At 34.9% G+C, this 26,135-nt stretch overlaps 5 protein-coding genes across 7 annotated transcripts; 3 read left to right on the top strand and 2 right to left on the bottom strand.

The window, feature by feature from the left end:
* Positions 1–3,974: 3,974 nt before the first annotated feature.
* Positions 3,975–8,769, top strand: LOC105193060 (G-protein coupled receptor Mth2). Its single transcript, XM_026139312.2, has 5 exons — positions 3,975–5,046; positions 5,168–5,246; positions 5,730–5,911; positions 6,089–6,254; positions 8,269–8,769. Exons 1-5 carry the CDS (start codon positions 4,002–4,004, stop codon positions 8,639–8,641), a joined length of 1,845 nt encoding a protein of 614 aa, XP_025995097.1. The 5' UTR covers positions 3,975–4,001; the 3' UTR covers positions 8,642–8,769.
* Positions 8,770–9,629: 860 nt separating this feature from the next.
* LOC105204723 (protoheme IX farnesyltransferase, mitochondrial) lies at positions 9,630–12,342 on the top strand. Its single transcript, XM_011173914.3, has 7 exons — positions 9,630–9,887; positions 10,024–10,148; positions 10,217–10,466; positions 10,646–10,841; positions 10,930–11,105; positions 11,162–11,479; positions 11,857–12,342. Exons 2-7 carry the CDS (start codon positions 10,071–10,073, stop codon positions 12,084–12,086), a joined length of 1,248 nt encoding a protein of 415 aa, XP_011172216.1. The 5' UTR covers positions 9,630–9,887; positions 10,024–10,070; the 3' UTR covers positions 12,087–12,342.
* A 22-nt stretch (positions 12,343–12,364) lies between these two features.
* On the bottom strand, positions 12,365–19,186 carry LOC105204722. The gene is given in 11 exon segments (XM_026139313.2): positions 12,365–12,391; positions 12,394–12,543; positions 12,676–12,834; positions 12,933–13,012; positions 13,090–13,235; positions 13,326–13,574; positions 13,745–13,940; positions 14,026–14,185; positions 14,528–14,842; positions 16,544–18,100; positions 18,257–19,186. Coding segments are annotated over 10 exon segments (2,817 nt in total). The 5' UTR covers positions 17,879–18,100; positions 18,257–19,186.
* A 686-nt stretch (positions 19,187–19,872) lies between these two features.
* LOC105204724 (ribosomal protein S6 kinase beta-1) lies at positions 19,873–23,827 on the top strand. 3 transcript variants are annotated; one of them, XM_011173916.3, is made up of 4 exons: positions 19,873–20,086; positions 20,196–20,390; positions 20,472–20,512; positions 20,612–23,704. In XM_011173916.3, exons 2-4 carry the CDS (start codon positions 20,304–20,306, stop codon positions 21,951–21,953), a joined length of 1,470 nt encoding a protein of 489 aa, XP_011172218.1. In that variant the 5' UTR covers positions 19,873–20,086; positions 20,196–20,303; the 3' UTR covers positions 21,954–23,704. The 3 variants fall into 3 exon arrangements, with proteins under 3 accessions (XP_011172218.1, XP_025995105.1, XP_039315161.1); XM_026139320.2 differs by having other exon boundaries at positions 20,303–20,390; XM_039459227.1 differs by lacking the exon at positions 19,873–20,086 and having other exon boundaries at positions 20,298–20,390; positions 20,587–23,827.
* A 299-nt stretch (positions 23,828–24,126) lies between these two features.
* LOC105197889 (corepressor interacting with RBPJ 1) lies at positions 24,127–26,047 on the bottom strand. The gene is made up of 6 exons (XM_011164498.3): positions 25,785–26,047; positions 25,578–25,672; positions 25,262–25,512; positions 25,055–25,184; positions 24,731–24,862; positions 24,127–24,626 (listed from the first exon to the last, which is right to left on the bottom strand). Exons 1-6 carry the CDS (start codon positions 25,854–25,856, stop codon positions 24,215–24,217), a joined length of 1,092 nt encoding a protein of 363 aa, XP_011162800.1. The 5' UTR covers positions 25,857–26,047; the 3' UTR covers positions 24,127–24,214.
* Positions 26,048–26,135: the final 88 nt, after the last annotated feature.

The raw sequence follows: 26,135 nt of genomic DNA on the forward strand, positions 1-26,135 counted from the left end.
AATATTGTATACACATGTATATAAATTAGATATTATTATATACAATAAATACGATAAATGTGATTATACATAAATTATATACATACAATAGAATAGATTAAACCGATTAAACTATTACGTACTCCGTTTTATTCACTCTCTACTTTACTAACATTCGATGACAACGCTGTAGATAATCGAGTGTCGATAGTGAAGTAAAGAGTGAATAAAACAAGATAAGTATTAATAAAATGAATAAAACGGTATAAGTATAATATATAAGTTTATGTCCTGATATCTCCTTGCCTTGCACGATTCACCAAAAGCGATTTCTCGAGCCCGAAATCTCGGATTTCTTCCTGGAACGACTGCAAACTGAACTCTCTCCCATCTTATAATACAAAATTAATCTCTTGGCTGTTTTTATGATCTCTCCAGTACCTCAACAAATGCGGAATATGTTTCTCTGTATTTAATAATAATTTAATATGCATTCTTATGAAAAATATACATATTAAACGCAAAAATATGGCTATAAACCTTTCTATTTTAATCTTTTAATTTTTAATGTAAGACCGTAAGAATCCTAGAAAATAAATACAAAATAGACAAATAAAACAACTTGATCTACTTATTATTTAATTTAAAAATAAAATTTAATTTTTATTAGTTCTATACAGGGTGATTATTAAAGAATGTCCCCACTTTTTACCATAGGAGCACGCATTTGTAATTTCTAATATAATAATATGTTAGAAATATCCGTCGGTAAATCATGCTCCTATGGTAAATAGTGGGGACATTCATTAATAATCACCTTGTATATCCAAATAAATCACGAAGAAAATGAGAGTAACGGGAGGAAACGAGAGTAACGAGAGTAACGAGACGTAGCGACAGGCCTTTTCAACCATTTTTAACGAATCCCTTTCACGTTCAATTGCTTAGTCATACGTCAATGCGAAAACTTCGACTTTATCAATATAGTTATACATTTCTCGTTACATATTTTTATAAATTATATTTCATTATATGTATATTTTTATATTTTGCAATTTTAAAAACGCGGTTTTGACGCAAAGACTTTTAATAGTTTTTGAATTTATTGAAATTTGACATTTTATTTTTCATATTCGGTGATTTCAAAAAAACCGTACTTAATCGCACAGTACGTAATATTGCAACATTATTGCGACAATATTACAATGTCGCAGTAATATTACAGCGATATTGTAATATTACAGCAATATTGCAGCAATATTGTTGTTAGATTGCAATATTACGTGCTGTACGGGTAATACATAAGTCTCTACAAAGCGAGAACATTTTATTTCTTACATATTTTATAATTATATCAGATATCACGTAAATAATTGTTTTGTTTTTCAGTTACGTATGTATAATTTTTATTGCTTTTCAATAGTAAAAATACGACAAAGACTATAAATTATCTCACCTGATACTTGAGATGAGATTCTAATAATGACTAAATTTATGAGATTTAAATTAATTTTTCAAAAACTCTGCTTCAATATTTTTATATACAAAATAATTACGGAAATTTAATTATGTAAAAAGAATTATAAATCTTGCTACAAAAATTAATATACCTAAAAAAAATGTTACACAAGATGTACTTACATAGATTGTCTGAACTAGTCAAAGCTACCAACATTAAAAATTGTCAGTAGTTCCATTTTTCACTACGTATAAGCGTAAATTCCTGTATTACGAAATTGCTTTTTTAATGTCATCAACAACTCGTCTTCCAGTAGTCCTGTTTTAGCGTTTGCCGGAGTACATTCGCGTGTGCTATCGTTTGCTGGAAAACGAAATTAAACACAGTGCAATGTTGACTTTATCATCCTATTAATCATCATATTCGACCTAAAATTAATCATAATCGTTACAAATAACAATATCACATATGTATGAGTCAGATTTTAATAGTTTGTCTGGAAAAAGTGTGTGATAAACTTTTCTCGCTTATGCTCTTGATAAATGTGTAATTATAACATTAATGCATTAATAACTTGGCTGTTGATGCAAATCTTCTAATTTTTACAAAGTTTTACTAAATAACATCTACTAAACGTAACATGGAACAGATTCAAAGAAGTTTCACTATATGAATAATAAGGTAAAGTCCAAGTTTAACTAAAAAAATTATTCATCCATATTATTTATAGCGTACAAGTAATAATTGTTTTTCTCATCAAATAACATTTAAATTATTGAATTATTTTCCTTTTGAGTTTTGGGACAATTATTTTTCTTTACTATAATTACAATGTAATTTAATTATGATTTTGTGGAAATAAACGTGTATATGTATAAAATAGTAAAATAGTGTAAATGGAAAAATGTATTTTATATAAATTTGCTTATTCAGCACAAGCCGGTTAAGGTAAATAAAGTAATTATGCTATGTATAGTATAATTCTTATTATGTGATTGAAAATAAAATTCTTGAATAATAACCGTGAATAATGTAATGATAACCGTATATAATAACCGTATTATGACATAAAAAACGGTTAGCTAAAGAGTTTCAAGAAAACTTACATCCCGGAACTTAAGCCTGATAACTTGTATGTACATTAACTACGATAATTATGATTCAATGTTCAATATTACAATTCTACATTCACATAAAACGCAAAAGAAATAACATTAAGAAATAGTAAACAAATCTAAATTCTAATATGTTTGTAACCAAAGTACATCTTGCAGCTTAGAAATTTTCTATGTAATTGTATAGTTTGACAACATCTTATACTTTCATCAAGCTTTATACCTCGCAGCTACACGATCAATTTTTGCAACGTGAACTCCGGAAAATCCTACATGTCACTACGTTAATATACAGCTACATTTGATATCTTCTTCATTGAGAATTGTATAAAAGGCACGCAAGGCAGTTGATCGACGTGATCTTGCTCTATAATTTTGTATTAAAGTGTTAATGTTATTTCGAACGAGCAATTTTTTAAACTATATATATATATATATATATATATATACATATGTTATTCTAAAGAATAAAAAGATCTTGATAATCATATAATGGTGTTGAGAATATAAAGATTTCACAAACAATTCAGAGATTATTAGGCTTGGCTAGTAGCTAGTTAAAAAGTTAAAAGTTAAACAAAAAAGTTAATAATTTTTAACCTAATTTAGTTAATTTTAAATGCGTTAATTTTTAACTTTAACTAATTCGATATCATCCTCAGCATATGTAGAACAAATGTTTATGTGCAGGTGGTTCACTATTGACTTACGAGAAAAGTTAACCCATCGTCGTTTTGAAATGACTCTTATTAAAATTTAATAATTATACTTTAATAATGACGAATTTTTTTAACAGGATTATATTTTATCGATGTATCACATGTAAAATTATATTTTACGTAAGATCATATTTTTAATAATTTAATGATAAAATGTAAAAATTGTAAAAGAATACATGTTTACATAAAAAAACAATATTTCTTTTATATTTCACATAAATTTAAATTATAAATAAAACTTCATCTCAATATAAAAAAAATCATTTGATAATTCATACTACTTATAATTGTTTTGTTATTTAGAATGCAAAGTTAAAAAACTACGACATTCTAATTTTATATAAATAACGATTTTTAAAATTAACTTCTATTTTAACTTAATTTAATCTTAACGTAACTTTAACTGAGTTAATTTTCTATTCATATAACTAAATTAATTTTATGTGCCATCAACTGAAATTTAATTTGGTTAAAAGAATTTATTAACTTACCCAATCCCTGGAGATTATTCACCCACGCGCCTATCCTAATTATTTTCACCAATTAACAAAAGCCTCTCCTCGTTGCTTTGTCACCATCCACTTTTTGTTCGCCAGACAAAATCGTTGCAGAATGCAGCTACCCTCTATTACGTTTCTCTAATTGGCAACATTGCACTAGACATTTGCTTACAAGGCACAAAGAAAAGTCAAATTGATTTCGTGAATACGATGCATCAATAGTTTAACAATGTGTCTACCAAGTAAGATACTTTGGTGTTTCGTGCTTCTGCTTGTTGCTTCATCCTCAGAGTCTTGGGAAAATTCTACGAATGGTGATGAGCAGAACGACAGTTCGACGGTGCGGAATGATCTTTTCGTAAGCTCTATGAAATATCAAAACGACGAGATCAAGTCAACACGGTGTAATTCACTTGAACGTTCTATCAAGAATGACGACGAAATGCAATATGAGCCTCATATTAATTCTACAAAGAACGAAGGAGAAGATGATAATTCGAAACGAAATGGGTCTCGCGGACATATCATGGATTGCGAAGAAAGTAATCAGATTTTTATGGAGTCCGCCGCGAATTCTACAGAAATCAATGATTCCATGGCACAAGAAGTTAAGAATCACTCCAAAATCGAAAGCAAAAGCAATTCTACATCGTACGAACACGGAAGTTCGAATAAAAATTCAAAAATTCGAAAAACTATTGGCATTGTTTCGTATGAAGCGTGTCACAATGTTACTTGCGTTCAGCTCTGCTGTCCTGTTCGTAATGTCATGATGGAAACGGGAAAATGCGTCGTTAACAAAAGCGGTACTTACTATCTTCCAAGGTTGAACAAATATGAGAATGGTTCCGATGACGCACTATTTTCCCTGACTGTCCACGATCCATGCCTTTCACAAGGATTTGGAAAAAATCTGCTTCCTCACAATGAATACTTATTTCTGACCGATGGCTCTTTGTATCAAGGCCCTGGAAAATTCATTTTACCGACTTTTTACTGCTTAATCAGTTTTAAAGGGGAGATTTATGAAGTGTTGGTCTGCAGTAATCAGAGAGAATATCCAGTATATGCATCCGCATGTCTCCTAGTATCTTTGCCGTTTCTGCTGCTGACGTTCGTGATATATTCAATATTGCCAGAACTCCAAAACATGCATGGCTATACATTGCGTGCATACGTTGCCTCATTATTTATTACATATGCGATTATGTATTGTGGTCACCAAGTTTCTGAATTACAAGAAGTTGATGACAAAATATATTGCATTACACTAGGTACAGAATGAATGAATTCTATAACAAAAATTTCACGGACAGATTTAGCAATAATTATAAACTTGATTGACATTCCAATACGTATTTGATGATTAACACATTATCTATTTGATTCTTTCAGCATACATTTTAAATTTCTTTTTTTTGTCGACTTTTTTCTGGCTAAATGTAATATGCTTCGACATTTGGTGGACATTCAGGTAAGCAATATATATAAATTCCATACTATCAGACAATACGCATATCTAAAAGACGACTAAAGAACGTCTTTTAGACATGCGTTGCCCTCTGAAATTTTATGTGCAAATACCATATAACATTCAGTTCCACTAAAGTGCAAATGTTAACTTCAATAACTTTCATGCTCATTAAATAAATTGAAACAAAATATTCAAATAATAAAATTGGTCCGATGGAAAACTTTGTGTAAAAAAAAAAATCTTACTTTAAAAATATGATTGTTTGCGTCTGTAAAAACCAACACACACACACACACACACACACACACACACACACACACACATTTTATAAATAATTATATTGCATATATAATAACAATAAATATATGAGTTTTTATGATTATTACTTTGCAAAAAGTTAATTACAATAATTAGGTATTTTTGTTTTTAAATGTAAATGTTGGATAATAATTGGTGATTAAATAATATAATCATATTTCACAGAGGACTCCGTTCATATCGAACAAATATAAAGCAAAGGAAGAAGAAGTTTGTGATATATTCAATCTATGCATGGGGAATTCCCTTGATCATTAACATTATCTGTGCCATTATGGATTATGTTGATGGGATACCAGAAAATTGGATTAGGCCTCAAATATGTACAAAGAAATTTTGGTTTGGTGGTACGTGGCATTGACAAAAGATTCTCTACTAGTGTCACCTAATGTTAGCGGAACATAAAACTGAAAAGCTTTGCTTGAATTCCAATTTCAATTAAATAACTTTCAATTAAAATAATGAACACACAGCTACGTACGTGTATTAGCGTGTAATGTGCAAAAAATTCTTCCTTATTTTAGAGAATATGGCAAAAATGATATATTTTTACACACCCATGGGTGCTACTATTATCAGTAATATTTGTTTCTTCATCGCTACAACAGTAACAATTATATATCAGAATATACGTACGGCCCATCAATTGAGAGACTCTGAGAGCAAGCGTCACAACGAAAATAAGCAAAGGTTTGTACTGCCGAAGGAATCAATTTCATATGCTGTATTTCCCAAAAAATTGCATGCTATGCAATTTATTGATGTTTTCCATTCTGTAGTAAAATAAAATAATTATTGATTATTATACAGATATGCATATATATGATCGTGATGTGTAAGCATACGATATTAACACTTCTAATTATATACCTTCTATACCTAATTATACCTTTTATACCTATATCTAATTATATATACCTCCTACTTTTCTTAATGAAAAAGCAAGATGCATCTTTACAAATAGATTCGCATAACATCAATTAATTTTAATTAGATAATTGTTTTTAGATAATTTTATATGTGTAGCCATTCACTTTCCCAATCAGCACATAATATTTAAAAAATGTTTTTAAAAACATTTTTTAAAACATTTATAAAAACGCTAAAAATAATGAGTTGAGTCCCCTTTTTTTATTAAAAAAATGTTTATTTTAACGTTAAAAAAAATGTTTTTTAAATATTATAAAAACGTTTTTTAAACATGTAAAGAAAACGTTTATTAAACATTAAAGAAACGTTTTTTTTTAACGAAGCATAAGTGAGCAAAAAAAAAACATTTTAAAAACTTTTGCAATAAAAAATTTTTCAAAAACGTTAAAATTAGTGGATTTATACCCTTTCTTACATTAAACAAATTTTTTTTAATATTGAGGTTTACTTCTTAAGAATATTTTTTTGAAAATTTCCGTACGATCACTCATCCAAGATGCAATCCCGATGAATGTTGCTTGACCTCTGTAATCGCTGTGAACTGATCCCTCGTGATGATCTGTAAACACTTTGTGCTAATACATGTACATTACTGACAGATCAGGTCAATATATATGTTATCAAAAAGACGAAATATATATAATTAAAGTACATTATTTATATAAATATACATAATTAAGTTAATTTTTATTGATTTTCATAGATGTTATTGAAACATTTTTTAAACGAATTTTAAGATCAATAATAATTGAAAAATAATTAAATAGTTTAAGTGTTAAATAAATAATAAATAAACATAATTTAATTAAGTTAAAAAATAAGTAAAAAAATTATTATTAAATAAACATAAAATAAATATTAAATAAACATTTAAGAAATGCTTACTAAAATCATTTTTTCAATTTAAATAATTCATAAAAAATAAATATTTAAACAATATTAAACAAACGTTAAAAAACATTAATTAAAAAAAAAATAAAAAAAATATTAAATTAATATTAAATTAATGTTCAACAAATGTTAAATTAATGTTTTTGAAATTGTTGTTTTAAATAAAAAATTAATGTAAAATAAATATTAAATAAATGTTAAATAAATGTTAAATGAATATAAAAAAAAAATTTTTTTTTTAATAAAAAATTAATGTAAAATAAATATTAAATTAATGTTGAATCAATGTTAAATTAATTAAAAAAAAAATGTTTTTTTAAACTAAAAATTAATGTAAAATAAATATTAAATTAATGTTTAATAAATGTAAAATTAATGTTTTTAAAAATGTTTTTTTAAATGAAAAATTATTGTAAAATAAATATTAAATAAACGTTAAATAAATATTTTCCCAAATCATTATTTTAAATATTTAATTAATGTTAAACAAATGTTAAATAAACGTTAAATAAATATTAAATATTTAAATATTTTCTCTAAATCATTATTTTAAATATTTAAGTAATGTTAAATAAATATTTAATAAATGTTTAATAAATATTTTTGTTATAATGCATGAATTGTACAATAAAAAATTAATATTAAATAAATATTTAAAAAATATTTAAAAAATATTGTGTGCTAATTGGGTTTATGGCTTATAAAGTTAAATATTGCTGTTTTTATTTTTTAAGAGGATTTTTAAAATTCTTTAACATAAAAATTTAATACTAACTTGTTTAAGATTGTTTATTATTATCGTTAAGAATATGTAAAAATGACAATCACTTTGTTTTCATGTGTCTTTTAATGGCTTTTAGTACAAAAATATGTTTGCTTACAGGTTTAAAATGTATCTGAAGCTGTTCATAGTGATGGGAATAAGCTGGACTATGGAGATAATAGCATGGTTGATTAATTCTGTGCCGTCATATGTTTGGTATCCCACTAATATCATAAATAGCTTGCAAGGCCTCATTATCTTCATCATATTCGTATGTAAAAAAAAGATAAAGCAACAGCTGTTAAAACGATTCAGCGGGCAAAATTGCGGACCATTTTGTAAAATTGCAATATATAATGATAGCACGGCGTCAAATATTACTGGCACATCGACATTGGAAAACCATACAATGCCCATGCAAGAAATTAATTACTCTAATCAACAACCAAATGTCTTGCACCGTTTTAATCATACTCGTAGCACTGAAACGTAAAGGAAAAATTTGATTATAGATGAATCCCAGATAGCACAAAATATTTATAAAATATTTACTAAATATTTATAAAATTTATTTTAATATTTTATAAACATTTATCAAAACATTTAATAAATGTTTTTATGGCCACAGATTGGACTGATCATAAATATTTATTATAAATGTTTTAAAAATATTTATGATTTATGATAATTATTTGAAAATGTTTAAAATATCCGCATAAATATTATATTACACCACATAATCCCAATGAGTAAAACAATATTTCTATATTTTAAAAAACAATTTTCGCAAAAAAATTCCATTCTTAGGAATTTTTTTCGGAAATTCCGAAGCGGTCACCCATCCAAGTCGCGACCAATATTTTAGAAAATATTTTAACAATATTTTGATAAAGTTTTTTATAATCTTTTTCCGTCATATATATAAAATATGTATAAAATATTTCTATAAAATTTATAAAAAATATTTATGATATATATTTATTAATATTTATCGTAAATATTGTGTGCTATCTGGAATTTGCATTATATTATAACCTCAAGTACCTCTCGTTCTCTTTAGAGAAAGAATAATGATATACATTTTATTAAAATGTTTCGTAAAATGAAATTTATATATATAATTATTATAAATTGTCATATTAAATAATAAAGTTTCTATTGATGTATTATATATGTATATATGTATAGATAATATTTTTATAATTTCGTATAAATATACCTAATATTATTCTTTAGAAGTTATTTTCGAACGATTTTTATAGGACGGCTTTCAATTTCAAACTTTGAGATATAGGCCACGGTACTTAATTATTTTCATAGATTATTAATAATCTACAAAAAAGCCGAGACCGCTCGAGAGCGGATGTATCGGCTTCCTCTTGCTTCCTGCATTGTCCTTTAGAGGTTATCTCGCAACAACATATTTACAATTTATATGCTGTAAAATTATCAAGTTTACATAAAATTTTTTATTTTAAATTTTACCCTTTAAACAAGTTAACAGAGATCGATATGTATGTATCTACAGCGACTACAACAGATATCTTGGCATATATCAAACTTGAGAGGGATAGGAAGTAGGAACGGACTAGAACGGATGTGTTTTCAGATATTTCGTGCAAAGTTACGTATGGTTACGTATTATATGCTTTTTTAGTAATTTTAAATACTTTTGATTAACGTTACGATTACGTAGTAATGAACATGTACTAATAATAGGAATCATGTTATCACAAAATGTAAGTACAAAAATGCTTTTAACTGAATATCTGAGAAAACAATGTTTTGCCACTCATTTTTGTAGGTTATGATCAGTTATAATTAGGTTAGAATATTATTCTGAATCTTATATATTTATATTTATTTTATATTTAGGTTGATGGAAAAAAAGCCGTTGATTAAAATTAAAATTAAAGTTAATCATGCTATTTATTATTCATCCATTAAGAAGCTGTCGGCACATATCATGCAGTTTTGTGCCAAAATTTTCTGTCATTATGGTTTGTAGCAATCAAAAAGTTTGTCGTTCTGCTGTGTATTTTTTTAAAGAAAAAAAAATTAATTTCAGGGTTCTGGTTTCCCAAGACAAAAGTCAATAAAGACTGGGTATATGGAAGAACCAGTACTAACTATGAAAGATTGTCACAAACAAGTTAGGACGACAGTTTTAACAACACCTTTTCCCACAGAGAAAAATGTTGACTATAAAATTGCAAAAGATCCCTGTAAAATAGAAAAGTCAGAATGGACGCCTATAGTAGTCGATTATACCAAACTTCATAAATACTATCTCAAATTATCAAAGATTAAATTAACATGTATGTATTAATCATATGCGTTGGAGTTTACATCAATTTAAAATATAACTGTGTGACTATAATTAGAAAAACACAAATGTCTTAATGAAAATGTTTGTTACACTGCAAACTAATCATTTGATAGTACTTAAATATTTAATTTACTAACTATATTTGTAATTCTTTTTTTTATATTGTAGCTCTTGTCGTAGCAACAACGATGGCTGGATATGCATTAGCTCCTGCGCCATTTGACTTTTATACATTTATAATGTGTTCTTTAGGCACAGGCTTAGTCTCTGCCACTGCAAATACAATTAATCAATTTTTTGAAGTACCTTTTGATGCACAGATGTCACGGACAAAAAATCGGGTATTGGTACGTGGTCATTTGACGTGAGTGTTTTTAACTTTTCTATTTTGACATAATTAGATTTAAGTAACTTGATGTTAAATATAATGACAATTGAATATATATTACCAGGCCTATTCACGCAGTAACATTTGCAGCAGTATCGGGTATTATTGGATTATCCATACTCTACAATGAAGTAAATGGTATTACAGCAATGTTAGGTGCTAGCAATCTTATTTTATACACGCTCATATATACTCCTATGAAACGCATCAGTATTGTCAACACGTGGGTTGGTTCTGTTGGTAAGTATATATTTTTATGTATATTAAAACATTATAACTTGTTACTTTCTTTGTAGTAGGAGCAATTCCTCCTCTTATGGGTTGGGCTGCTTGTACTGGCAACATAATGGTACCAGGTGCTTGGCTTTTGCCCGGTATTTTATATGCGTGGCAATTTCCACACTTTAATGCTCTTTCGTGGAATTTGAGACCGGATTATTCACGAGCCGGTTATCGAATGATGGCTGTTACAAATCCAGATTTATGTCGTAGAACAACTATGAGATATACGGTAGTTCTAATGACTCTGTGTTATTTAGCTCCTATATTGGATGTAACTCATTGGTGGTTTGCATTGGCTTCGACACCAATCAATGCATCTTTCCTGTATCTAGGTAAAGTATACATACTTCTGTGTGTTTTGAAAAAATTATCTAAAATTTCTGTATTTATATGTGTGTGCGTGTGTGTTTAGTGTACACGCGCGCGCGCGCGACATATTTAAGAGCCAAATTTTTTCAGTTTGTTAAAATTGTAAAAAAAAATAAAAGTTTAAATTTATATGTTTAAAGATATTTTTTTTAAACTTACAAAAGAAATTAATAATTGACAAAAAAAATCACATTTAACTTTCTGGATGAACTATTATGTTACTACTTGAAACATGATTCAATTATTTATTTTAACGTGCTGTATAAATTTGCACTCGATCTTTTCAGATATTATGTACATGTATATATCTAAACTTGATAATATACATTTTCAATTTTAGCTTGGAAATTTAACAAGCAATCGGATAGTGCAAATTCTAGGAAATTATTTCGATTTTCATTACTTCATCTACCTCTATTGATGATGCTGATATTCTCAAGTAAAAAATATTGGGCCAACACGGACAAACAGGAAGATAAAGTTGAATCTTCTCACAACGAATCAGCAAAGAAGACCGATTTATTGACTATTTTCACAGCACCTATCGCTACAGCAACTTCCTCTGTGTAAAAGTAGTTTTGTTCTGTTAAATATGTCGGTGACATAGTACAAATTATTACAATATCGTTATGAATTTTAGGTCTCTATGAGATTCTTACATTACCTCATTAGCTTTTCAAAATACGATATTGTGTAATGTAGACTGTACATATGATCGGTACTGAATTTATATTGTCTGGCATTATTGTTACTTAATCAATAAACAAGAATGTGACGTCACATATTTTCGTGGAAAAAGGTAATAAAATTCAGACCATAAGTAAAATATTATATACATTTATTTTTATTTAAAATATAATACAGAGCGTTATGTTATATTTTCAACTCCCTGACGCTTTGCCTCGAATTCTTTCGCCATCTGTCTTCTAGTCTTGGTTAGATTTCTGTGACCAGCACAGTCTAAATTTTCTATATAACACTTATTTCTACAGCATTGTCGACATAACTTGTATTCACATTTAAAACCCTGCAATTTAAAATAAAACTTGTTCTTCGATATGTTTCGTTATCTTAAAGAAGGATTGTTTTGCGAAATATTCCTTAAGAAGCAAGAAGATGAAGAAAAGTTTACATTTCGAAAGTATTTCAACCAACTAACCAGAGGATTCGGACAGGCATGACATCGATCTGAACTTCTCTTAGGAATCAAAGTTGCTTTGTTTGGTCTACGCGCTATCCGCTTAAGCTTTTTTGAACGTTTTCGCGATATTTCGTTTCCTTCCTCGTCCCTGTATTCACGTTTCCGAGATACACCTTCCTACAAATTTTTATCATTATTTTCAGTTCTAGACTGATGAAAGAATAAAAAGAAAAATCAATGTACAATATATAATTAATCACGTTTGACTCGTTTACCTGTAATTTTTGTGTGTATTCTTGTGGTGGTTCTCGTACGTAAGGTTGGCACAACCACGGTGGTAATTCCAAATTATAATCTAAAAATATCAAAAAATATTTAATAAGTACACGATGAATGTAAATGGTATTCTGTAGGTTTATATAGCCAAATTACCTGTCTTTCCCGTTTGCCAAATCAAACGTCCTTCATGATATGACAAATAGCGATCCCTCAAGGCATATGTGACACTTTTGAAAGCTTCCATAGTGGAGTTGGTGGCCAAGCTTTCCCTTTCCTCTTGATTTTCTGCTAAACAAAGTCTACTCTCTAGTTAAAGGCATGCCGTGTGCACGTTTGGGAATTATGCTTTGCTATTTATAATTCAACATGATCGAAAAATCAATACATACACGTGATGGAAGAGTTTAAACAAGTGACCGCGGATATACGAAGCCGGTACCGGATATTGCTCTACAAGTTCCAGATATTCCAAAGCGGGTTCCCAACAAGCGGGATAACAAGATTCAAATATGTATGGATTATAAAGATTCCCTTCCGCTGACATCACACCGTGTACTTGGATTTCCTCGATGCATCGCTCCAAGTCTTGCACACATTGTATGTTACCATTAGCGATCACAGGAATTTTCACGGCATCTCTGATTAAATGTATATAAAATAATGTAATAATTATTAAGAATTGATGCACAGAATTATTAAGAATAAGATGTGCGAAATACTGAAGTTTGACGATAATCTTTCCGATTCTATAATGAATAACGTTTCAAGAAATGTTGAAATGAAAAATGGATATGAATAATCACCATACCTTACGGCTTTAATGTGTTTCCAAGATGCTAGTCCAGTCAATGGGCCCTTTTGCTCTCTCGTACGTCCATGGACAGTAAGTAAACTGGCACCTGCGTCTTCCAGCATACAAGCATATTCTACGGTACGCTCGATTTCCGAGAACACCCGTAATTTGCAAGTAACAGGTATGCGTAATCCATTCTTTAAAGTCGATACTGCGCACATACACAGGAGATTTATTACATTAGATTATTATTAAAATCTTAAAGTTTTTCAAGCTTAAGTAAAATGCATGTATACCAATTTTTTTTAACAAATCCCAGTCATCTTGTAAAAAAGCTCCATAATGTCCACGCTTTGCAATTGCCTGAGGACAGCCAATATTAATATCGATTGCATCACAGTATGGTTCAGCCAAGTGTGCGGCTTCCAATAATATATCCGGATCATTGCCACAAAACTGGAAAACGAATTACTATTGCATAAAAGTTAATGTTAAATGTTTCTCTCTCTCTCTCTCTCTCCTTTGTTCACAATTTTAAAATATTCACTTATAAGAAAAAGTTTGTGAAAGATTATTTTAAATATCTATTAAACGTTCGATAGGGCACATTATATCAGTCACACGGTTGTCCCATCACATACTTGAAGTTTTCTTTCGAACAATTCTAATATACCTTTTACACACTTTTAAATTTTATTATTTTGTTAAATGTTCCGGAAAAAATTCATATGTGTTGCGAGGACTAATTTTAGTCTATAAAATTGGAATTGGTTGTTGCCGTGGTTATGGCGAGCAGACCTGTACAATCAGTGGACGATCCTCGCTAGTACTAGCGAGAGCCTCTCGCCTGTATTTGGGATCCCGGCAGAAGACAGAGGAGTGCAGCATTGGTGTGTAACAGAGCTGGGCACCGTGCCGTCTACTGAGCAATCTCCATGCCAATTCGCTCGCGTCCACCATCGGCGCGACTATATAACGCGGTGAACCCAAATCTTCCCAAACGTTCGTCCTCTTCTTCGACGCGACAGCCTCCTTGTCAGATGACTCCGCAATCTCGGACATTATCTGTGCGTATGAAGGTCGCATGAGCGATGCTATTGCCTGCAGTTGCAACTACGCGACACTCGGAGCTAAGTTATTCGATCGTTTAGCTTTTTTTCTCAAAGTACGTAAAGAAATCTGCGAGGAAACGTGTCGCATGCCACGATGCAATAATGTCATTTTAAAGTGACACCATATCGATACCTGATACCAACTTATGAACCGTCGCGACGTCGTACGACTTGGAACTATTACTAGTCGTACAACTCGGTACCATGCTTGGCCGACTGTTAAAGTACAAGTTTTCATAAAGCCGAATTTTTATCTTTACCCTAAGTGTAATAATTGACGTTTTTTTCACAATTAATCCGTTTCTTTCTTGTTCGCGAGATAAAAACATTTGTGTTAATAAAGTTGTTCACACATCAATTACAGCAATTACAGAATGTCTTCGCATGTCTTTGTCACGTAAAATTTGAAAAGTCTTGGGCAAATTTTGGATCAACGTTCCAACGATAATCGAATCATTTGCTTCATTTAAGCGACGATGTCGTATATATACGAGTCTGTTCACAAGAAGAAATCTAGTTTTATATCAGACACATTGTGTCGCGCATTACAGTTTGTTAAGAGCAATTCGAAACGTTTAAATTTATATTTTACGTTTTATATTAAATTTCATGAAATTTTACAATATGAAATATTTTTGTAAAGAAAAAAGGCAGACTCATATATCACGAGGACATCCGAGAGGATACTCTTCTCAATTCGATATTGGAAAATTTTCGTATTACATTGGTGAAAAGTAACACCTCGATGCGATGCCGTGTAACGTTACTCGTGTAACGGTGGGAAGGCGAAGATAGAACCCGATCGCGACGGCGATCTCGGCGTAGCCGGTTTCGAAAACTCCGACTCCGGGATTGGCGACAGTTGGGTGGTCTGCGTGACGACGTGCGAGCCGACCTTGAAGCGCGGTCTCTTCTTCGAGAAACTCGCGTTCCGCCGGGTGCGGAGGTGCGCCGCCGCTTGATTTCGGTTAGGCATCGCGAAGAGCGGCAGGACGGAAACGTCAGCGGCGCTACTCGAAGATACTTTTCTCGCTTTGCGCACGTCGCGCGAAAGATCTAGGGCGGGTAGTCTCGACGGAAGACGCGGATAATCTGGCGGCGCCGGTGACGGTGGTCCGGTGGTGGCGATCGTCGTCGTCGTCAGCTCTGCCGCCATCGTCTCGACGAAGCCGCTACGATCCTGATCTTCGGTTAAGGCGAAGGGGGAGGTGACCGCCAGCTCCGAAGGGGTAGTTGCCTGCGGAATTATCTTGTTGCCGCAATGACGAGCGATCACCGACGACGTCGACGACGACGACGACGACGACAAGATCGTTAAGCCGCGCTGTCTCGAACCCTTCCTGAGACGAGTCTGCAGAAAAGTCTGTATCCTTCTCATCGTTCCGCAGGAGCGTTTCGCGGATTCGCCGGGCCGCCGCCGGTCCCGCTTTCGCCCAGCGCTTCCGGCGTCGTGCTTATTACCGTGATCGACAGCACGATGAGAAGCGTTCATGATGGAGAAGCAACAGGAGACCGGCGAAGGCGTGGAGATGATTTTGCCATCCGACGGCGATTCACCGTGGCGATTTCTCAATTCCTGCACCGCGTCCGCCGACTGCGAGGAGGAGACTTGAATGGAGGTCTCGGTGGTGCGCGAGTCGTACGAGAAACAAAGATGAAAGTTTCGGCTACCTTTTACCGAGGGTAGCGTCTTGAAGGGGACGTCTTTACTATTCGCCGTTGCCTCGTGCGTCGAACAAACGTACACGTCTGTCGTAGTCGTCGTTGTCGTTGCCGCTGCCGCCTCCGTCCCTCTCGTTGCGCTCGTCGTACTGTCGTTGAGTAAAGGACGTCCGTTGCCGCAGAAGCGAGAATAGAGGCTCCGCCGTTGCGCGCCAGGTATCGTCACAACAGACCGATCGACGTCGACTTGTCCGCCGGCATCGGCATCGGCATCGGCATCGGCATCGGCATCGGCGGCAGCAGCAGCAGCAGCAGCAGTAGCAGCAGCGGCGGTACAACAAGACATGCCACAGAGACCATCAGCGGTGGCAGACTGGCGATGATGGTGCGGGTGGTGGTTGGTTGTTTTGGAGTCGGCAGCAGCCTGGGTGATCTGGCCTCTCTCCCGTTTATTGCGCACGTATTCGTACGTGGTGAGACCGAGGCAAGCGATGTAGCCGTGAAAGAAACAGAGGTGTATGAGTAGAACCGCGGCGACGGCCGAGAGGACGCCGATGACGATGACGAGGACGAGCGAGCCGGTGCCGGGCACTGGCAATAGCGGCGGTGGCGACGGCGGTGGCGGTGGCGTACCATCGTTCATCCTCGTGCCGTTGCCGTTATCGCTGTCGTCGTTGTCGCCGCCTGTACCGGCCCGCACCGTTTGGACGGTAAGCAACACCACTAGCTCGGCCAGAGCGAGCGCGGTGACGGCGAGCGCGACGACGAGCGTCGACACCAGGCACACCAGGAATGCCGGATAGTTACGGGCGCCGATGCAGTTGTTGAGCCACTTGCAGTGGTGGTCGAAACGCGGCACGCACTTGTTGCAGATGGAGCAGTGCTTGGTGCGTCGACCGCGCGTCGTTATGTTGCAGAGGTGGCATCGGCCGTTCTCGATGACGTGCCGATGCTTCGTTCGATCGAACTCCGGGACGACCACGCGAGCTGGTCGAGCTCGAACCTCTGGATGGGCCGGGTCCAGCAGCAACACCGTCAGATGGGTCGACGCGTGCAGCAGGAACAAGGCGGCGAACAGGAGCGTAAGGGTGAAGCGCAGATCGGGCAGCAGCAACAACAGCTGCAGCAGCGGAGGTGAAGGCGGCGACGGCGACGGCGACGGCGACGGCGTCGTCAGCAGTACGGTGAAGGTACCGACGAACACGACTATCAGCAGCACCCAACCGGCAACCTGCTGAGGATGCAACGGCAGCTGCAGGCCGTGAACGCGCCGGAATCTTCGGTGCTCCGGTGACACCACCGCCCGCTGGTGCCGCGTGTCCCAGCAGCAGCGCCGGACGACAATCTCGCGCTTCGCCTCGCTCTCGTTTAGCATTCCCGCTCTCGCTCTCCCTCTCGAGGAAGTCAAGAGTGGCTATTATTTATCTCTTATTATTTATACGTTTACGTTGCCAGCGCGCTCTCGATATCGATCAACGTTTAAATGTCGTGTAGCTAACCGTGTCTTCGTCCTTTCTCATTTTTCTGCGGAGTCTCTCGACGGCGCCTTCGCCTTGCCTCGCTTTTTCTCACATTTTATTACCGATGCATTGCGTTTCTACAATATCCATTATATTCTTTTTATACATGTATATAAATATTTCCTATTAAATATTATTTAACAAAAAATATTATTAAATACAATTAAAAAAAAAAGTTACAGTTTCACTCATTACGAAAATGATATATATTTTTTTTTTCAAGTCCTACCCACTTTTATGTGTCTCTTCATTATCAATGATAAAGCCGAACTTATTTTGTGCAAATCCTTCTATTTCCACCTTATATTTTCACAGCCACGTTCGCTCCTCGTGAAATCTCGATAATTCACGATCATCTCCAATTCGACATACAGGTGACTGTGTGAAGTTCCGAGGTCTTTCCGCTTGGGAAAATAATGGTATATCCGTGTGACGCAAGATCCTTGTTCGTCCGACGGTGTGACTGTAATCTCGTCGAGGTGTAATCTTCTCTCGTCGCATTCCATATTTCATCGCTCGCGATCGCTCGCGGCACGTTCGCGGCTTGCGGACGGTGTAGAATGTAGAAGGAATCGTCTCACGAATTTGCCCGTCGTCCGTGCAACTTGGTACAAATGACGACGACGACGACGACGACGACAACTGGCTGGCTGGCTGGCTGGCTGGCTGGTCTAAGCTGAAGCTAGACCCTAGCCTAGCCGCCCTAGTCGCCTAGCGGGGGCTTCCGCAGCCGGCGACGCCTAGGCGGGATTGGGAATCGATAAGTCGCGGCGGTTGCCGCGGAGCGATCCGCGACGAACGCGACTTTGGATGATTCGCGCTCGCGCGGCACGCATGCGACAATCGCGTGGACACGGACGAAACGATGCGACCACGTATACACGTGTATGAACGCGCATATTCCGTATTCCGTCACGCTCGCGCCAAATTCGCGAAGGATAGCGATATATCTAAGCTGATCGAGAGATCGATCCCTATTCCCCTTGACCAATTTTCTGCATAATTCAGCCAATGTTTCAAGTTAACCTAACTTTCGATTGTCGCGTGATTATTGTCGAGATGCGCACAATTGTCAAAAGTCATCGCAACTTTTTCATGTGAGATCGCAATGTTATGCCGATAATTGTAGCTGCGCTAAATATAAAGCGAATCTAGCGTGCGTGTACATCCGAATGAAACGAAATAACTAACCTCACTTTGTGTAATTTGATCTCTTCAAATGGTAGATGGAACGGTACCCACGTGGATCCACCAACATCCCTCCAGCTCGGAATCGATCGGCTTTAAACTTTTAAATATCGCTTGACATTGCGTTACACACGTCATTCACAGTTTTTTTCTCTCTCTCTCTCTCTCTCTCCCTCCCTCCTCCTTGCCTATAATCTGCTACAATCTCGATGATCTCAATTGTCCACCGCCTACCTGATTTAATCATGAAAACATTGAGAACACTAAATACCGATAGAAAGAGAGATGGAAAAGTCTAGACACCCCTGAAAATGGTCATCGCTCCGATTCAGAGACAGATTTAGGTGGAACAAAGGTAGGAAGTGGGAAGAAGAGACATGCACCTCAAGGTGCGTATACATTAAAGCCACATTGACGTAGACGGAAATTGAAGATGAATTAAAGACTTCTTCACCAATCGCGAGACTGCCAAGCGGCCCGAAAAAATCGATCGGTCAATTCCATTGGTCGAGGAGTCTAATCGTTCTAATCTCCGATTCGCAACGCAATCGGAGTCGGAGCTCGGGCTAGGAGCCGCCGCGTCGCGACCGTCGTCGCGAGTGACGCATGTCGCACCACACTCGCGCGCGCGCGCGTATCAACCTCTCTTTCTCTCTCTCTCTTTCTTTTCTCTCTCTGTCGCTGTAGTTCATGCGTGTACGCCGTGTATTTGCGATTACATATGTAAGGTAGACAATCGTGTATCACTCGCGTTAAAATCTGGCGGCGAGTCTTTTTCAGTTTTGCGCGATCATTTGAAAAAGTCTGAGTAAAGAGCGAGAGATCCAGAGAGATCGAGCGCGCGGTACGTCAGGGGTGTTGGCAAATAATTGAAGGTAAGTCCTCTCTCTCGAAACGTGCTTCATCTGCGGGCGTTACGGGGGGTCCGGGGTATACGTAGCGCCCGAGCATCGAGCTTATGTCACTCGGATCTTCTTCATTCAGCCTCGCCCTGGAGCGTAAGAAGCATTTTGACAGATTGAACCATCAGCGGTGTCCGCCTCCTTAATTCCTTCGTTTGAAATCTTCCGATGTGAATTTCACTTATCTAGGATGGCGGGAGTATTCGACATTGAACTGCACGACGGAGATGCCGCGAATCAGGACGAGTCGGATGACGACGTGATCGAGAATAGAGAGGTGAAGTTATATATGCGGAGATGCGAGTTACATTCCTAAAATGGCAATATTTTTATTTAATCTCGTTATATTCGTTCTTAGGAGGAATATAATCATGCCGCAACTGTAAGCGCGATACTAGAGTAAGCACATTTTGTTTGTCTTTGATTTTAGAGTAATTTCTATTCAACCGTTTGCTATTGATGTCTCATTAAAGTGCAAAATATTGGGTTACTTTTTAGATCTGATAACTTGGAGAGGGTTCAGTTGTCAGAGCAAAATGTGAATCCTGGTCAAGAGAAGGCTGGTCCACAGGATTTTGAATTGTGCAAGATATTAGGAGAGGGTGGCTACGGAAAGGTCTTTCAAGTGAGAAAGGTTACTGGAAAAGATAAAGGCAGCATCTTTGCTATGAAAGTACTGCGCAAAGCATCCATTATACGAAATCAGAAAGACACGGCTCATACCAAGGCTGAGAGGAATATCCTGGAGGCTGTAAAACATCCATTTATTGTAAACCTTATGTATGCGTTCCAAACTGGTGGTAAATTATATCTCATCTTGGAGTATCTGTGTGGAGGAGAGCTTTTCACGTATCTCGATCGAGAGGGTATCTTCTTAGAGGACACAGCTTGCTTCTATCTGTCGGAAATTATCCTGGCGCTGCAACATCTTCACAATCAGGGAATTATATACAGAGATTTGAAGCCAGAGAATATCTTGCTGGATGCCGAAGGTCACGTCAAGTTGACAGATTTCGGTCTTTGCAAAGAACACATACAAGAGGGGACAGTGACGCATACGTTTTGCGGAACGATAGAATACATGGCTCCAGAAATTCTTACTAGGAGCGGTCACGGTAAAGCTGTGGATTGGTGGAGTTTAGGTGCTTTGATGTTCGACATGCTTACAGGGATGCCGCCGTTCACTGGTGACGACAGAAGAAAAACCATCGAAAAGATCTTACGGGGAAAGCTGAGTCTTCCACAATATCTGACGCCGGACGCCCGAGATCTCATTCGGAAACTCTTGAAGAGGCAAGTTGTTCAGAGATTGGGCTCTGGTCCAGAGGATGCCGAGCAAATTAAAAACCATAATTTCTTCAAGCACATTAATTGGCAGGACGTAATCGCTCGGAAGTTGGATCCGCCATTTAAACCGTCCCTCAAGAGCGCCGACGATACGTCTCAATTCGACGAACAATTCACGGCAACTGTGCCGGTGGATTCGCCGGTCGAGAGTACACTCAGTGAATCTGCAAACCTGATATTTCAGGGTTTCACGTATGTCGCGCCGAGCGTCCTGGAGGAGATGTACGCGCAGCCAAGAGTCGTCAACGCTAGAAGTCCACGTAGAGGACTGTTGAATAACACGGGTTTTGGTGCAGCCGCGAGTTTACATGGCTTCTCTTCGCCCAGAACGATGGACGTCCATTTGCGTCCATCGTTAGACCTCCAACAACAACAACACCATCAACATCATCACCACCATCATCACCATCACCACAGACAACATATGATGGGCCCCAACAGCGTAGAAGATACTGAAATGGTTGATCTCGGTCAGTTACCAAACCGTTTATAGTGCCGTGATTCACTGCACACAAACTATTAGCTTTTTCATGCAAATTAGGGGACAAGAGCAACATAGTCCACGTGAACCTGTTTGTTCGCCGAATCGTTTCTTCACATTCGTGTACGATGACAAACAGAGGTTGCAAAATACATTTAGCAAATTCAATAATATGTATAGCAAAAAGTAAGCACAGGGTGAGTTTGAGCTTCTTGATATCGCGATATTGTCTACACCTGTAAGCAAATTTTTCTTAGATTTTTAGCGATTTCAAGACGGTCAAACGGGTTTTTTTTGTTGCATCGATGCGAGGGAGCAAATAGTGTATGTCTTTTCGCTATGTAAATACGTGCGGATAATTAAAAGCAAGTACGTTCTTAATGAAACATTTATGAGCAGAATGCAGTTCAAATCTAATATCATAATAGTAATATAAATATCGCAATCATATCGCTAACGTAGTTGACTAGCATTCAACTGTTTCTAATACACATTAATTTATATAAAGTGACGATTGCTTTAGAGAGATTGCTATTAGAATCAAGGGAAGATAATTTTTATTTTCTTGTTTCAAAACATTGTATTCGATTAAATCTTTTGTTGTTACATTGTGGTAAAGACTCTTGTAATAGTTTTTTTAATTTTAATGCTTTGGTTAACATTGCGACCGATTTATTTCAAGTAAAACACTGTGTACTTTAGATATGTGTGGGTTAGAATAATTTTCGAAATTCTTACGAGAATTTTTTCAATTTTCATACAATAGATGCCGAAGTATGTATGTATGTATGTATGTATGTATGTATGTATGTATGTATGTATGTAAGAGACACGCTCTATTTTAACGCCGATTCTCATAAAAATAATTCTACATTCCGGATATTATAACGATAATTCGCACTTGTACAAGATAGAACATTGAAAATTTATTAAAGTAAGCAAAAGTAAATAAATCCACAATTATCTCTTGTTTTGTTATTATTATTAGACGTGATTGATTCTATTCTATTGAATATATAGTTTATTTAACTATATTTAAAGAAATCTGTCCTAATAGAATCAGAAAGGAAAACGGAAATTCTCCATGGTATCATATATATATATATATATATATATATATATATATATATATATATATGAATAAGTTTGGTCCTATTTAATGCAATAGTATGTTGCATTTTCAAGAATAACATTTCTTTATTATAATTAATTACAATTGCTATTTAATATTTGAAAAATATGAATGTTTCATAATATAAGCGAGTGTATTCTCTTTTTAACTGTGCGTGCGTGCGCGCGCGCGTATGAATGTATATACACAGACACGTGTATATAATATAAACATAATATATATATATATATATATATATATATATATATATATCGATCGTCTTGTTGCGTTTATAAAATATAATCAAATAATGGATTAATTGTATATATAGCTGCCAATCCAATAACTTCCCAAAGTTATAGCATTATATCACATTGAAAGTGTAATCCATTTGCAAGAAAAATAATCACGCAGATTTCAAAGTGCCCAAGTGTTCAAAGCCAACGTGGCTAGTATTACGTACACAATATACATTCGTATATTATACATATAAAAATGTATATGCAAGAACGGATTGTTACTAGCCGTGTAAGAAATGAAATAGAGTGAGAAAACTTGTACTATGACTTATTTGAATGTATACCGTACAAAAAAAAAAAAATTGGTTAATATTTGTAATACACACACAAACACACACACACACACACGCACATATACGTACATTGCCAATGGTCCCATGTATCATCTTTGCGAAAGACATATATATATATATATATATATATGCGCGCACACACACACACACACACACACACACACACACACACACACACACACACACACACACACACACACTATATATATACATATGATTATTAAGAATACCAATAATATATTAATGCGCTTCATTGATTTGTAATAAAGTGCATGCTATTATTGTAATAAAACTTATATACGGCGAATTAATGTTTGTATTACAAATTGTTATTAGAAATGTTTCACTGTCATTGAATAAATTACTGTAATTGACTCAGGTTATTCTATTAATACGCAAATATTGTTGATCGATATACGTATCTTTCCACGACACTTTTGCGTCTTGAAAAGATATAATATGAAATTAAATTGCAAAATGCATTCTCCAGCAATAAATGTTTCCTTTTATTATTGTTAATTTTATAAGTGATGTTACATTAACATTTTATAAGTATTGTTTAAATGATTATTAATAGTGCTTTTTATGTATTTTACCATGTCTTGAATTACCGCCATCCTTGTCTTGGTCTTTAACTTTCCTTTTTCTATTATAACGATCTTTATCTTTATCATGTTTTACATCACCATTCATCTCCTTACATCTATACTTGTGTTTGTCATAACTTTGTTTCCTTTTATGTTTACAAATCTTGTAAATATCCTTCTGTTTTTTAGAATCTGATTTTTTCTTCTTTCTGTTCTTTTTAGACTGAAAATCTTCTGAATCGATGCTACTGCTGCTGCTACTATCGCTATCACTACTACTATTACTATTGCTACTAGTATTACTGCTAGTACTGCTACACTTCCTATTACTGCTTTTCTTCTTTAATTTTCTTTTTTCTTTTTTACGATTCTTTCTCTCCAGTAGTTGTAATTTCCTGTAATTATATGACCAAATTTTTTACTTAATCATTAACTTTCTAATATCTTTTATCAATAGCAAGAGAATGTAACATGTTATCATGTAGTTAAATTAACTTACAATAATAATCTTTTCTTTTCCTTCTTTGATAGAGATTTTAGGAAAGATAATTCTGATTGTTCCTCATCTTCAGAAATTATAAGATGTTCATGTTCTGGAACTCTTAAATGTTGTTGTGCATCCAACGCAGATCTGTAATATATAAAAGCAATAGTTTATTTACATTAATATATATTTTAATGTACAACTCATTTATTTACACTAATGTATTTAAACATTGCGTGTGTGTACACATATTATATACACATATACATACATGTAAAATAAATATATTTAAATATATAAAACATGATACTAAAATTTATAAAAATAACATATATTTACTTTTTCAAAGCCAGACCATCTTCTCGCATTTGTTGCACAAGCGTCATAGTATCTGGGGCAGATGGTGTTTGGGAATTATTATTTGCCATTACAACACTCATCGCTTGACTGTACAAGGGACATTCCTTATCTAAAAATATTTAATTAGCAACATTTGTTTTCTGTTGTATATATATTTGCACTTTACTATATAAATTTTTAAAATACCTGTATTTATGTGTCCCCATTTGTGACATTTAATACACCGCACATTTCTAACTTGTATGCCAAAGGGCTGATCTCGAATTTCGCTATCCCCTTTGCAGTAGCTTTCTCTTGGAGCATTGTACTTTCGCTGCCATTCAAACTTGTATTCAGGCTCGTTGTCTTCCTTTTCTCGTTCTTTCTTTGCCCCAGGAGGTGGTTCGTACATAAAATTGACACTAAGTTTATCCTTACTTTCTTTGCTGAGCAGTGCTCTGAAAGAAATTTTACATTAGGAACAAAGCTGCTGTTGATTATGCAATATTTTTAAATAGCTTACTTATTATTATGCAGGTCTTGTTCCTTCTCGTACTGCACTCGCAGCTCCTCCTGCTTCTTTTTATAAGCTTCTGCTTGTTGTTCCGCCATCCATACCTAATACAATAACACGCATTTAACACAAGATTACATGGTTTTCTTTTTAAATATATGACACGAAATAAAAAAATATTCCGTTATCGTAAAGAGAGGTTAGGCATATACGTACTCGCTTCAAGTTGTCTCGTGACGCTGGATGAAAAAACTTTTTACACATGTAATTGTTAAATCCTTTTCCCATTTTTATAAATTTGTCCTTAAAACTTGTATTTTACTAAAATAATCGTAATACTCAATATGCACTAAACAATAAAAAATACGCGTAAATACGCAATTGTTCACTAGTCACCATCTCAATCAATCGCAATCACCGCTCTTTCTTTACGTCCTCGTCACTAAAGTCATCCGTCACGAATTTTTTTTTCTTGCGTTGCAAGCGCTGATGACGCCTCATTTTAAAAGGTAATTGCAACATGGCGTAGCCAATCAGATTTGTTATCTCATTTTTTCCATATGCCGA

The sequence above is a fragment of the Solenopsis invicta genome, chromosome 16, assembly GCF_016802725.1.
Source record: "Solenopsis invicta isolate M01_SB chromosome 16, UNIL_Sinv_3.0, whole genome shotgun sequence".
Lineage (NCBI taxonomy): Eukaryota > Metazoa > Arthropoda > Insecta > Hymenoptera > Formicidae > Solenopsis > Solenopsis invicta.